This window comes from Hyperolius riggenbachi, chromosome 5 (genome assembly GCF_040937935.1).
Source record: "Hyperolius riggenbachi isolate aHypRig1 chromosome 5, aHypRig1.pri, whole genome shotgun sequence".
Lineage (NCBI taxonomy): Eukaryota > Metazoa > Chordata > Amphibia > Anura > Hyperoliidae > Hyperolius > Hyperolius riggenbachi.
Window position 1 is genome coordinate 257,443,193 of NC_090650.1, and position 13,186 is coordinate 257,456,378.

Below are 13,186 nucleotides of genomic sequence, written 5' to 3' on the forward strand. Positions count from 1 at the left end.
CTGCCCTCCCTCTCCTTCCTTCCCTCCCCTTCTAACTATGGGCGGTACAGGACAGCGATCCGTCCTATACTGCCTCAGATAGGTGCCGGCGATCCCCGGCCAATCAGAGCGCCGTACAATGTAAACTTCCTCAGGTGTTTACAATTAGCCTGCTAGTCGCGATCGGAGGCTCGCAGGCTGTTCACAGAGCCCACCGCCGTGAACTGACAGGAAACGGCCGCTCCATGGAAATCCACAAACGACCAGCCGCCGCCTATCGGCGTTGGCTGGTCGTTAAGTGGTTAAAGCATAAATGCAATTTTGAGTTTTATACCACAGTGAAGTGTCTGCTTTGATGGTCCTTAGGGGTCTGGAGCAGATGTTTTTCCTTGATAGGTTTCTATGCGAAATGTATGGAAAAATATCAGCAGTTATTGGGGGTTAACAGAACTTACCCTCATAATTCATCTGTGGTCTGTAGACTTAGTATTTTTCCTCTGACCTTTCTTGTAGAAATACAGGTATCTGAATGAAGACAGCAATCTGTCTGTGAACTCTGAGCCAAGCAGTCCCCAGAGCAGCTCACGCAGCAGATCTCCTTCACCTGATGATATCCTTGAACGTGTAGCGGCAGACGTTAAGGAATATGAAAGGGAGAATGTTGATACTTTTGAAGCTTCTGTCAAAGCAAAGCACAACTTAATGACAGAACAGAATAATGGTAAGCTTGATTCATTTGTGAATTAAGTGGATTAGAATTAATATTTGGTGATGTGTGAGAATATTCAATTGTTTTCCACAGGTAATGCACAGAAGAAAATAACAGCTCCTGACATGTTTACCGAATCTGATGACATGTTTGCTGCATTCTTTGATGTAAGTACATTTGTAAGAACCAGTTTTTATCTTCTTAGAATGTTTTATTTTAGGAAGGACATTTTCTGCTATTTCATTTCTCACCTCATTTCTAATTTACGTTGAAAAACTTCATATTTGAAAATATTTTATAAATACATTATAACTGGGAAGCTTTGTAAGTCCAGGAAAGGATTTGGGTCTTTGGTGTTGATGTCTGAGTCAGCAGCAGTAAAGTGAACGCTCTTCTGCTCACAAAATATTATCAGCTGGAGCAGAAACATCTGAAAATATTAATCTGTAATATTTCATGTTTCTACAGTTTTTGTATTATTGTTTACATGTAAAGTACAAATTAGATTTGTACATTATACAGTTTCTTTAAACTAATGGTAGAGGAACTGTTCTCCATTCGAGTGGAGCAATTATAGCATTTAAAGACTAGCTAGGTTTTCTTTTTCAGATGGTAGACCACCTGCTAGATGCATGAAGACAATTCCAAAAAACTATATTTGAAATAAAAATGTTTCCTGCTTAAAATTAATTTTTACTAATGTTTATAAATACAATGAAAGGTACTTATCCGTTAGCCGGGCGCATCCTCTAGGTGGCGACAAAACTCCACCAGACTTACATCTTTCCCTACTATCCATGTCGGCCTGGAGGGGGAATAGTAATTAGCGCCACCTGCCGGATGCGCCCGGCTAATGGATAAGTACCCAATGAAAATAACACCCACCTTGCTGTACATTCTGTTTACCCTGACTTACCTGCTGGATAGGCTATAACTGTGTTGTTTATATATGCTTTACATTAGAGTATTTGCTGCTGTTGACCTTCTCTTTGCCTACTACTGGTATTTACAGGAACACATGCTGCCATTATCTCATGTTATTTTGAAATACTTTTTTTCAGAGCGCTCGTTTTAGAGCTGCTGGATTTGGAAAGGATTTTAAAGAAAATCCCAATTTAAGGGATAACTGGACGGATGCAGAAGGCTACTATCGTGAGTTTTTTCGTTTAGAGCATTACCATGCATGCCTATTAAAGGGGAGATTGTAGTTTATGTAGCATAACATTTTACAGGGCTCAGGTTTCATCCTTGTGTTAAAGAGACACTGAAGCGAAAAAAAAAAAATATGATATAGTGAATTGGTTGTGTACTATGAATAATTACTAGAAGATTAGCAGCAAAGAAAATATTCTCATACTTTTATTTTCAGGTATATAGTGTTTTTCTAACATTGCATCATTCTATAATATGTGCAGATTACACAACACTCAGCATTCAAAATAAGTCTTTCAGAGCAGTCTGTGAAGTAATGACCTCTCCTCTAGCAGAGGAAAAGTAAACAGTTCACTTACAGTTGAGATAATAAAAGTCAGATAACAGCCCTCTCCATGACTAAGGGCTGGTTCAGACGGGCGTTTTTGTGGCGTTTAACGCAGCGTTTTTTGGGATCCACTGCCATCCCATGCAAGTGAATGGGAGCGTTTAGAGCTGGCTTTTGCAGGCTTTCATGAAAGCCTGGCAGTAGATCCCAGCGTTGCGTCTAGTTTCAAAAGCAACATGCTGCTTTCAGAGGCAGTAAACGCGAGGAAACAATAGCAGAGACCAGAACTGCTAGCCTTGAACACTTTCCAAAAGCTTTCAAAAGCTAGCTTTTGAACGCAATGCCAAGCAAAAGCTCAGCAGACGCCCGTGTGAACCAGCCCTAACTTAGTGGAAGAGCTTAATGGCTTGTTTGCATAGAGATAACTGGAGTTTCTCAACTCTTCCTGTACTGGAAACAATTAGACTGATGTAATTTTTTTTCGCTTCAGTGTCTCTTTAAATTGGACAGATTTAAAGGGCAGCTTTGTTCCTTGTGGTGTACAGTAATCCTGACACCATGTAGTAGATATTGGGCATCCCACAGGAGTTCACTTTGCCAGCAGTGAAGATGCCGACGCCACTGGTAAATTTAAGAATGCAAATCAGGGTGAGGTAAGCTCTTACAATGGGCAAACATTGACTCCATAATCTGCACATGAATTTTCCATAAAATAAGCAATTGTATTGCATTATAGTATTCAGTAAAATGCATGCCTTTTGCAAAACCAGTGCTGGCTGGTTGGTGGTTTTACCTGTTTATCTGGAGTAATGGACAGTTTCATGCCGTAGTGAGATCAAAATTCCTTCTGTTGGATATAGTCCAACTTGGCATCTGTGTCTGCAATAAAGCACAAAGGTGAGGGCAAATTGTGTGTTCACAGAGGCCTAGAGCACACCAGAGCGGTTCGGTAGCGTTTTTAGAACCGCTTGCGGGTAATGTATTTCAATGGGTTGGTGCACAAGAGCGGTTCGGTTTTAGCAGAAACACAAACTCCCGGGCTTCAGCATTTTTGGGATTTCTGAGGCGTTACTGCCTTCAATGTTAAGTTTAGGAAAAACGCCAAAACGTTCTGAAAAACGCCAGATCAGAGCGGTTTTCCAGGGGTTTTTGTTACAGTAGCTGTTCAGTAACAGCTTTACTGTAACAATATATGAAATCTGCTACACAAAAACGCTCGGCATGTTTAGAAAACTTCTCTAAACATGCCTAGAATCACTCTGAAAATCTGCTTCAAAAACCTGTAGCGTTTTGTGGAGCTGCTAGAGGATTTTGGTGTGCACTGGACTAGATACTGCTAAGACTGCTTTGTTTCTATCAGAAGCTATAGCTGTGACTCATATTGCAGCTTACTACATCTCTCTCCTCATTGTACTAATTCTAGTATGATGGATGTCAATCTGTATTAAAGTGGACCCTAGGTTACCTATAAGAGAGAACCCTCTGGAATCCTATAGAACAGGGCTGCCCAATAGGCCGATCGCGATCTACTGGTAGATCGCGACCGCCTGATTGGTAGATCGCGGCCTCATGGCCGCGTCCCATTGAATTTTGCAGCCAGCAGCTTAAAGGGAATGTCCAAGCAAAATAAAAGAATGAGTTTCACTTACCTGGGGCTTCTACCAGCCCCATGCAGCCATCCTGTGCCCTCGTAGTCACTCACTGCTGCTCCAGTCCCCCGCTGGCAGCTTGCCGACCTCGGAGGTCGGCGGGACGCATTACGTACATTTTTACGCATTCCTGCTAGTGCAGGAACATTAACACATACATTTTTACGCATTACTGGTTCAATGCGTAAAAATTTACGCATTGAACCAGTAACGTGTAAAATGTATGTGTTAATGTTCCTGCACTAGCGGGAATGCGTAAAAATGTACGCAATGCAAAAGTTGCCAGTGGGGGACTGGAGCAGCAGTGAGTGACTACGAGGGCACAGGATGGCTGCATGGGGCTGGTAGAAGCCCCAGGTAAGTGAAACTCATTTTTTTATTTTGCTTGAACCTTCCCTTTAAGAACAATCGGCCGCGTTCTGTCAGATTCTGCTGCTGGCCGCTCGCGGGGAGGAGAGAGGCGCGGCTGAGAGGCCAGGGGCGGCGACGCAGTGTCATGGCTGGGGGTCGGCGCTGGAGACAACACTTCCGCCTCCACTCACGCTGCCCGCCGGAGCCTCCCTCAGCCGCCGAACTGCATATCTGCCCTCCAGGCAGCCGCGGCTGAGGGAGTGAAGCCAGGACGCTGGAGGGAGGTAAGTTGCGTGCACCCGGGCTCCTATCCCTAGATACCTACACTAAGGCACATACACCCTGCTAACCTACGCTAAGGCACATACACCCTGCTAACCTACGCTAAGGCCCCCACCCAGCTAACCTACGCTAAGGCCCCCACCCAGCTAACCTACGCTAAAGCCCCCACCCAGCTAACCTGCGCTAAGGCCCCCACCCAGCTAACCTGCGCTAAGGCCCCCACCCAGCGGACCTGCGCTAAGGCCCCCACCCAGCGGACCTGCGCTAAGGCCCCCACCCAGCGGACCTGCGCTAAGGCCCCCACCCAGCGGACCTGCGCTAAGGCCCCCACCCAGCGGACCTGCGCTAAGGCCCCCACCCAGCGGACCTGCGCTAAGGCAACCCACCCAGCGGACCTGCGCTAAGGCAACCCACCCAGCGGACCTGCGCTAAGGCAACCCACCCAGCGGACCTGCGCTAAGGCACCCACCCAGCGGACCTGCGCTAAGGCACCCACCCAGCGGACCTGCGCTAAGGCACCCACCCAGCGGACCTGCGCTAAGGCACCCACCCAGCGGACCTGCGCTAAGGCACCCACCCAGCGGACCTGCGCTAAGGCACCCACCCAGCGGACCTGCGCTAAGGCACCCACCCAGCGGACCTGCGCGGAAGGCACCTATACCTAACTACCTTTGCATCGGTGTTCTGGGGGGGGGGGGGGGCGGTTGCCTTTGAAACGTCGGCCTCAGCAAATTTAAAAGTAGCTCACAAGCCGAAAAAGTGTGGGCACCCCTGCTATAGAAGCTGTCCTTCGGTCCCTCGTTGTCAAGTGCGGCCCTCTTAAAAATTCCGACAAGGGCTTGTCGGAATAAACAATGGGGCACCACTCCTCTTCAGACACAAGTGCAGCTGTAATTCGCACCATGGCCATACTTGTGTCAGTAGAGGAGCGTAGCCCTAATTTCTAAGGAGGGTCCCAGGCAGTGGTGGAGGTCCAGAGGACAGTGTGGGAAGTCTATGGGGGATACAGAGGCTTCCTTTTCCTCAGATAAATATTTTATTTTCCACCTGAGGTTTGCTTTGGTTTGCTTTAAAGTGATCTTGAGGTGGGAGTGATATGGAGGCTACCATATTTCCTTTTAAACAATACCAGTTGCCTGGCAGCCCTCTTGATTTATTTGGCTGCAGCAGTGTCTGAGTCACACCAGAAACAAGGATGCAGCTAATCTTGTCAGATCTGACAATAACGTCAAATGCCTGAACTGTAAACCAATGTTAGTCAGTGGGCTAGTTCTCATGCAGAAAAATGCACACAGAAAATTGATGAGGGTGCTCCCAGCCTTATGCGGTATAAAGCAGATATTTATGTATTAGCAGTGGTGCTGACCTAATACATAGCGGATACTTAAAATCCTTGCAGATAAATAATGGATAGTATAGTTGGATATATTGGTTCTGTCACAGGGATTAATTTGCTGTCATAGTTGGGCTTGGGAATTGTTTGCATTCAATCTGCATGCTATCTTTAAAACAGCTGAACGTTTTAGCCACTGCCGTCTGAAGAGAATTTTAATTGCCGCTACCACTAAACCACGTTTTGTTTTCTACGTCTAGGTGTAAACATAGGGGAAATACTTGAGAAACGTTATAATGTCTATGGATATACAGGCCAAGGAGTCTTCAGTAATGTTGTACGTGCTCGAGATATGGCAAGAGCTAATCAGGAAGTTGCTGTCAAAATCATCAGAAACAATGAATTAATGTGAGTCCTATTAGTAGATTGTTTATAATAATTTAAATCAAGACTGATTGATTACATTTGAATTAAGTAACCCATGATTGTTTTCTAGGGATCTGTGCTTATTGTCCTCATCAGTTACTTGGCTGTATGCTTTTAGGTAGCTGTAGCATCATTTTTAAATTATTTATTTCACTTCTAATGGCAGCCAGGTAGTGACTGTGTGGTCTCATGTTATGTCTGCTACCAGTCCATTTTTCTGTTCATATCGGGGCGGTGCTTGAAAAATGTCAAAAACATCAGTGACTGGAGCACCAGTTTTCCATGTAGTAGTATCACCATCCTTTCTGTTCTTCAACTGAATGTTGAGATAGGATTATTGCCTTCCAGATCCAACTTATACCATATTATATGAATTATGGTTAAAGAGGAACTGTCGTGAAATCTTAAAATTTAAAACACATACAAATAAGTACATTTCTCCCAGAGTAAAATGAGCGATAAATTACTTCTGTCCTATGTTGCTGTCACTCACAGTAGGCAGTAGAAATCTGACATTACCGACCGGTTTTGGACTAGTCCATCTCTCCATAGGTGATTCTCAGCATGGCCTGTATTCTTTATAAAGGCACTCCCTGAAAAAGATTTATACAAAGTTGCTGGCCAGTCTCCCTGCTCGCTGTACACTATTTTGGCAGTTGGACGGAGCAACTGCCATTCACTAAGCGCATTTAAAAATAAAAAAAACCCTGAGGGCCCATTCACATTTAGAAACGCAAAACGTTGGCGACTTTTGCCAGCGTTTTGCGGGAGTGATTTTTCCGCGATTTCACGCTGAAAAATCACTGGACAGTGCAGCGTTTTCTACAGCACAGAAACGCGATCGCCGGCAGATCGCCTGAAAATGGTGCAGGCTATGCGTTTGCGTTTTTGGACGATTTGCAGCGATTACAGCAAATCGCCCAAGTAAGAACGGGCCCATAGGGTTTTATGACACTAGCGCTTTCAAAAGCGCTAGTGTTTGAGCATTTTGCCGAAATCGCCGCCCCCCTATGAGAACATGCGCTAGTCCAAAATCTGTCGGTAATTACAAATTTATACTTATTGTAAGTGACAGGAACATAGGAGAAAAGTAATTTATGGCTCATTTTACTTTGGGAGAAATGTACTTCTTATTTGTATGTGTTTTAAACTTTAAGATTTTTGCGACTGTTCCTCTTTAAATATGTAAATTTGTATAATTCACCTTTTTCAATTGTTATGCCTAATATGTTTTGTGTACAGTGGATGTCTGCTGCGGCCTCCTTTTCTAGGTACAAGTCCTGTAAATCTATTCATAAGTAGGGAATCCCATCCTTTAATGAATCAGGGAGGTGTTTTTATACTATACCCTATAGCTGTTTATGAATAACAGGAGAGGGTGTGGATGGGAAAAGCACCTTAAAGAGAATCTGTACTCTAATATTCTTACAATAAAAAGCATACCATTCTATTCATTATTTTCTCCTGTGCCCCTCTGTGCTGTTTCTGCCACTCTCTGCTGCAATCCTGGCTTGTAATTAACAGTTTTAGGCAGTGTTTACAAACAAACTAACCAGCTTCTAATAGGCTCACCTAAGCATAGTGTGTGAGTCATTCAAGAGTGTGCAGGGGCCCTGCAGAGGGTGTGTATCGCTTCTACCAATCACAAGCAGCCCTGCACATTCCACACAATCAAGCTTTAGTCCGACAAACAGGACAGAGGAAAGATACATTGATTTATTACAGAGACAGTGCAGTTAGGAAAGACTGCAGTAAGCCAGAGCAGATTAGAACAGGCATAGGAACTTATAGGATAGAAGAACTAAGGCTGAAAAATTTGTTACAGAGTCTCTTTAATGTTAAAAAAAAAAATGGCATTATGGCAGCAGTAGGCCGCATGATTGCTGTCTACGTGCCATGAAGATGCCAGCTTGCATATCTGGCATTCTGTGGTGGATGGGCAGCAACGATAGAGGAAATAACCAATGCTGGGGTAGGCTTATACGTGCTCAATCACGGCTATTATCAGAATATTTTGGGGGACACTCTTACAGTATATGTACATGGCTCAAATCAGAACTCTGGGGCATCACATTGCTGCAAGTGTTGCTATGCTGATAACACGTATTAAAAATACTGTGGTTGCTAAACAGCAATAAGTCCAGTTCTGATGTAACAGAATTGGCATTTCTTATCCTGCTGGTTGCAAGTTGCAGGAACATTAGGGGTGTGATTTGCATCTTGCTTCTCTAGCCTTGATGGCCAACTTGAGCAGAGCATGGGTTGAAAAATCAACCCATCTCACCCATCCCAGGCTCACAGCTTTTAGAATAAAATCTAAACTGCATTTAAAGCCATGACCATGTATATAAACAAAGCAGGGCTCCTTATCTGCCTGCGGAAGCTGGGCTTCTGTGTTTTCTGTTAGTATTCTTCAGTACACATTACATCGAACAGTGCAGTGCTGCTCCCCCTTCCCTCCTAATCAACCTGATCAGTGCCCAGAAGTGCCTAGATAAGAGAAAAGCACAGAAGTGAGCTGGTTGTAAAGGTGCGCACATATGCACAATTGATCTTGCCGGCAGGATTCTGGACTTGTTCCCTTGGCAACAGTGAGCAAGGGCGCATTGCTAGCCTACAGGATAGTGACATGTTCTGTTGCTATGTGTATGTGGCATATGGGCTTAACCACTTGACGACCAGGGATTTTTTCAGTGATCGGTGCTGCGTGGGCTCTACAGCCCGCAGCACCGATCAGGAGTGCAGCAGGGCGATCAGACTACCCCCCCCTTTTTTCCCCACTAGGGGGGTGTCCTGCTGGGGGGGTCTGATCGCCGCCGGCTGCATTTGCTTAGCGGGGGGGCTCTTCAAAGCCCCCCTCCGCAGCGTTCTCCGCCCTCTCGCCCGCTCCCTCCCTCTCCCTTCCCCTCTGAGCGGCGCAGGACGGATATCCGTCCTGCGCCTGATAAGATAGGCTTCTGCCTATCAGATGCCGGCGAACCCCGGCCAATCAGAGGCCGGGGATCGCCGATCTCTGTCACGGCGCTGCTGCGTAGCAGTGCCGAATTGATGTAAACAGCGGGGATTTCTTCCCCGCGTGCTTACATTTTGCCGGCGAGCCGTGATCGGCGGCTCTCCGGCTGTTCACGGGGACACCCTCCGTGAACTGAAACGGAAAGGCCGCTCATGGAAACCCTCAGACAACCAGTTTACGCCAATCGGCGTTAGCTGGTCGTCAAGAGGTTAACACAAGCCAATATTTAATCCATCAAAATGAGATTGTCCACTGATAGAGAAAACGTTTGATCTTATAGGAATTATTAACCAGTATACATCGTCTATACTGGTAATTGGTTGTAGGAAAGACCTTGGTAACAGATGTTTTTCTATGCATTAACCAACCGTGTTGGAACTTACCAATTATTCGTTTATCCATAGGCAAAAAACAGGATTGAAAGAATTGGAGTTTTTGAAAAAGTTAAATGATGCAGATCCAGATGACAAATTTCATTGTTTGCGTTTGTTCCGGCACTTTTACCATAAACAGCACTTGTGTCTCGTGTTTGAACCACTAAGGTAATTTTGTATATTTAAACTCCTGTTTTCATACAGATAAATGTATTTGCTCACTTTTACCAAAGTGAACATCTCCACTTTTCTTTTTAAGCATGAATTTACGAGAAGTTTTGAAGAAATATGGTAAAGATGTTGGCCTTCACATCAAAGCAGTAAGGTCTTACAGTCAGCAACTGTTTCTGGCTTTAAAACTTTTAAAAAGATGCAATATTCTTCATGCTGACATCAAACCGGACAACATTCTGGTAAGTTCTTAACTCTGCATGTGTGCTACCACATTTTACTGCAAGTAAGGCCTTGTTCACATCATGATGCACTTCTGTGCGCAATTGGAAACACGTATAATGTGCGACAAGCAAGAACGGTGGAAGGCCATAGACGGCCCTTCTGACATTCACATCATAGGCGATGCGCGTTCTATTCCCCCATTGCAGGGCTGATGGGATCAGCAGTGCGTAGCGACGCAGATGGCGTGCGATCGTTCGTGTTGCATTCCGACTGCACGGCCATCTGTGCATCATGATGTGAACGAGGCCTAAGTAATGAGTAACATTATTATTGATTTATAAACATTTAACTTGTGGCTACAAACTGTTATTTCTGTAATTTAAATAAAAAGATCTATTATTTACTTATGCTTAAAATATTGTTAATGTAAGTAGTCTAAACACCTAAACCAATTTAAAAAAACAAAAGTTAGATATTTATCTCCATAGTTGTAACCTTCTGGATGGGTCAAAGGCTTCCCAGATCCTGGTAGAGCCCACTGTTTCAGTGTAGGGTCCCTATTCATCTTCTCACCCTGCTCCTAGTGGTGGATGAGCGCATTGAGACTAGACTAGGCATATGTGAGTAAGGTCCGCATGCCTAGTAAAATGAAGCCATTCGTGCACAGCTTGCTTTTTTTTTTTCTTCTCCTTGCTGAGCTCTTCATTGTTATACTCGCACATGTCCACATCTTTGAGAGCAGCTGGAAGAAAGCTGATGATTAGTGCAAGTCAAATAGGTATAGAGTGACCCTGCACTGGACCGGTGGGCTGTAGAAGAATCCAGAAAGCCTCTGGACCATTCAGAGGCTTCCTACTACTGAAGTAAGTATCTTTTTAAAATCGCATTTACAGTTTAGCTGTGGGCGTGAAGCACATCCCACAATCCTGTACTTTACGTGAAGTGTTTCTTTAAAATCTTATTTTTTTGGGGGGGGGGGAGGGGGGAGTTGGGGGGAAGAAATAGCAGTCACATGGCTTTCATAGTATCAGGTTTCCAACATTTGGTGGCATATAATTGACCAGTGCAATTGCACAGCAAATGGCCCTCTGACATGATCAAGAATGATTTGGTCAATCATACAATAACACATGTTTGTGGGCCTTTTGCTCAGCAAGCTGAGGCAATGTGGGACTGATGGGTTGAATGGTCAATAACCTTGTTTAACCTCCTGAGCGGTATGGACGAGCTCAGCTCGTCCATCACCGCCGGAGGCTGCCGCTTTTTTGCCGCCGATTTTCTTCAAATAAAGTGCAGCACACGCAGCCGGCACTTTGCCAGCCGCGTGTGCTGCCTGATCGCCGCCGCTCTGCGGCGATTCGCCGCGAGCAGCGGCGAAAGAGGGTCCCCCCCAGCCGCCTGAGCCCTGCGCAGCCGGAACAAAAAGTTCCGGCCAGCGCTAAGGGCTGGATCGGAGGCGGCTGACGTCAGGACGTCGGCTGACGTCCATGACGTCACTCCGCTCGTCGCTATGGCGACGATCTAAGCAAAACAAGGAAGGCCGCTCATTGCGGCCTTCCTTGTTTATTCTGGGCGCCGGAGGCGATCGGAAGAACGCCTCCGGAGCGCCCTCTATTGGGCTTTCATGCAGCCAACTTTCAGTTGGCTGCATGAAATAGTTTTTTTTTAATTTAAAAAAAACCCTCCCGCAGCCTCCCTGGCGATCTCAATAGAACGCCGGGGAGGTTAATGTGGTACTAGTAATGTCATGGGACTGCAAGAGTATATTCAGAAGTAAACAGGAAACGAGAAATCAAAGGTATGTGCCAAAACCATTGAAGCTGTTAAACAGGAGGTAACCACACATTGTGGGGATAACAGTAGGGTATTGTACCGTGTTAGCCATCAGTAAAAGCAAGAAGTTTTAAACCAGGATGATACCATTTATTGGCTAACTAAAAAATGCTTATATATATGCTTATATACATGCTTATATACATGCAGCTTATATACATGCAACATCAAAAGGGAAAACAGATATTTTTTTCAAGCATAAATGCATGCCATTAAGATGCCTTAATTCACACAGACCATTGACCTGGGGTTAGAGGTTGTAAGCCAAGATAACTTGTTTACTCCCTGCTCACATACCTGGGAGTTGGACTGACACAGAGGTATCGTAAATTCTTAGTTCACAAGTTCAGCTATAATGGCTGAGAAAAGTTCAAATATCATCTATCTCATACCAATATAGAAAGTTGTTGTCCTTATTCAAACCTTTCTGCACAGCTTTGAACCAATTTATAAATTTTGTTTCTGCTATTAATCAATCATTTGACGTTTTGAAGCCACCCTTTAGGGCAGTGACACGAAGATCATCCATGCTGTGTCCGTTGGACCGAAAGTGTGTAGCAACTGGGAGTCCAGATTTGGTATCTTTAATAGTGTGCCTGTGTCCATTCATACGTTTGCGCAGAGCTTGTCCAGTTTCTCCCACGTACATAACATTGGGGCATTTAGCACACATGACCAGATATACCAGATTGGTGGAACCACAGGAAAATGTACCTTGTACTCTGTTCTCCTGTTGTGAACCTGGTATCATTACCCTGTCAGTGGAGTAAATGTGTCTGCAGGTCCCACATATTTTTTGTCAGCAGGGTGATGTTCCGTTTTGTTGAGGCCTATTCAAAGAGCTCCTGACAATCATCTGTTTTAGATTGTGTGGTTGCCGATATGACAAGAGTGGAGGTTTAGGGAATATCGTTCTCAGTCTGTGATCCTTGTGTAAAATGGGATGTAGTTCCTTAGCAATCCTCCTTAAGATTTCCAGGTGTGGGTTGTAGGTGACAACCAAAGGGACACGTTCCTCTTTCTGGTTTTGCTTATATTTCAGGAGTTCAGTCCTGGGGATGTTGCTGGCTTTCCTGATTTGGGCCTCAGCCATAGGACTATAACCTTGTTTAATGAAAGTGTTCTTAAGGCGATCCAGGTGCTTGTCTCTGTCCAGGGCCGGCGCTACCATTAAGGCAAAGGAGGCAGCTGCCCCAGGGCCCCAGAGCTTGTAGGGGCCCCCAGTGGCTACAAGAGGAAAAAAAATTTTGAAAATCGACCTTATAGTTCCTGAGAAAATCGATTTTAAAGTTTCAAAGGAAAAAAAATACACATTTAAAAACCAGCCAACTTTAATGGTTAATAGCAAATCCACCTTAAAT

General features: G+C 44.8%; 1 protein-coding gene across 5 annotated transcripts in view; it reads left to right on the top strand.

Annotated features, from left to right (window-relative positions):
* Window positions 1-13,186, top strand: part of PRP4K (pre-mRNA processing factor kinase PRP4K) — a 116,903-nt gene that overhangs the window by 51,191 nt on the left and 52,526 nt on the right. For all 5 annotated transcript variants that reach the window (XM_068236829.1, XM_068236828.1, XM_068236830.1 and 2 more), the window contains exons 6-11: window positions 493-700; window positions 782-855; window positions 1,750-1,840; window positions 6,044-6,191; window positions 9,627-9,764; window positions 9,856-10,009. In XM_068236829.1, coding sequence (XP_068092930.1) covers window positions 493-700; window positions 782-855; window positions 1,750-1,840; window positions 6,044-6,191; window positions 9,627-9,764; window positions 9,856-10,009 — 813 coding nt within the window. The remainder of the gene's footprint in view (window positions 1-492; window positions 701-781; window positions 856-1,749; window positions 1,841-6,043; window positions 6,192-9,626; window positions 9,765-9,855; window positions 10,010-13,186) is intronic.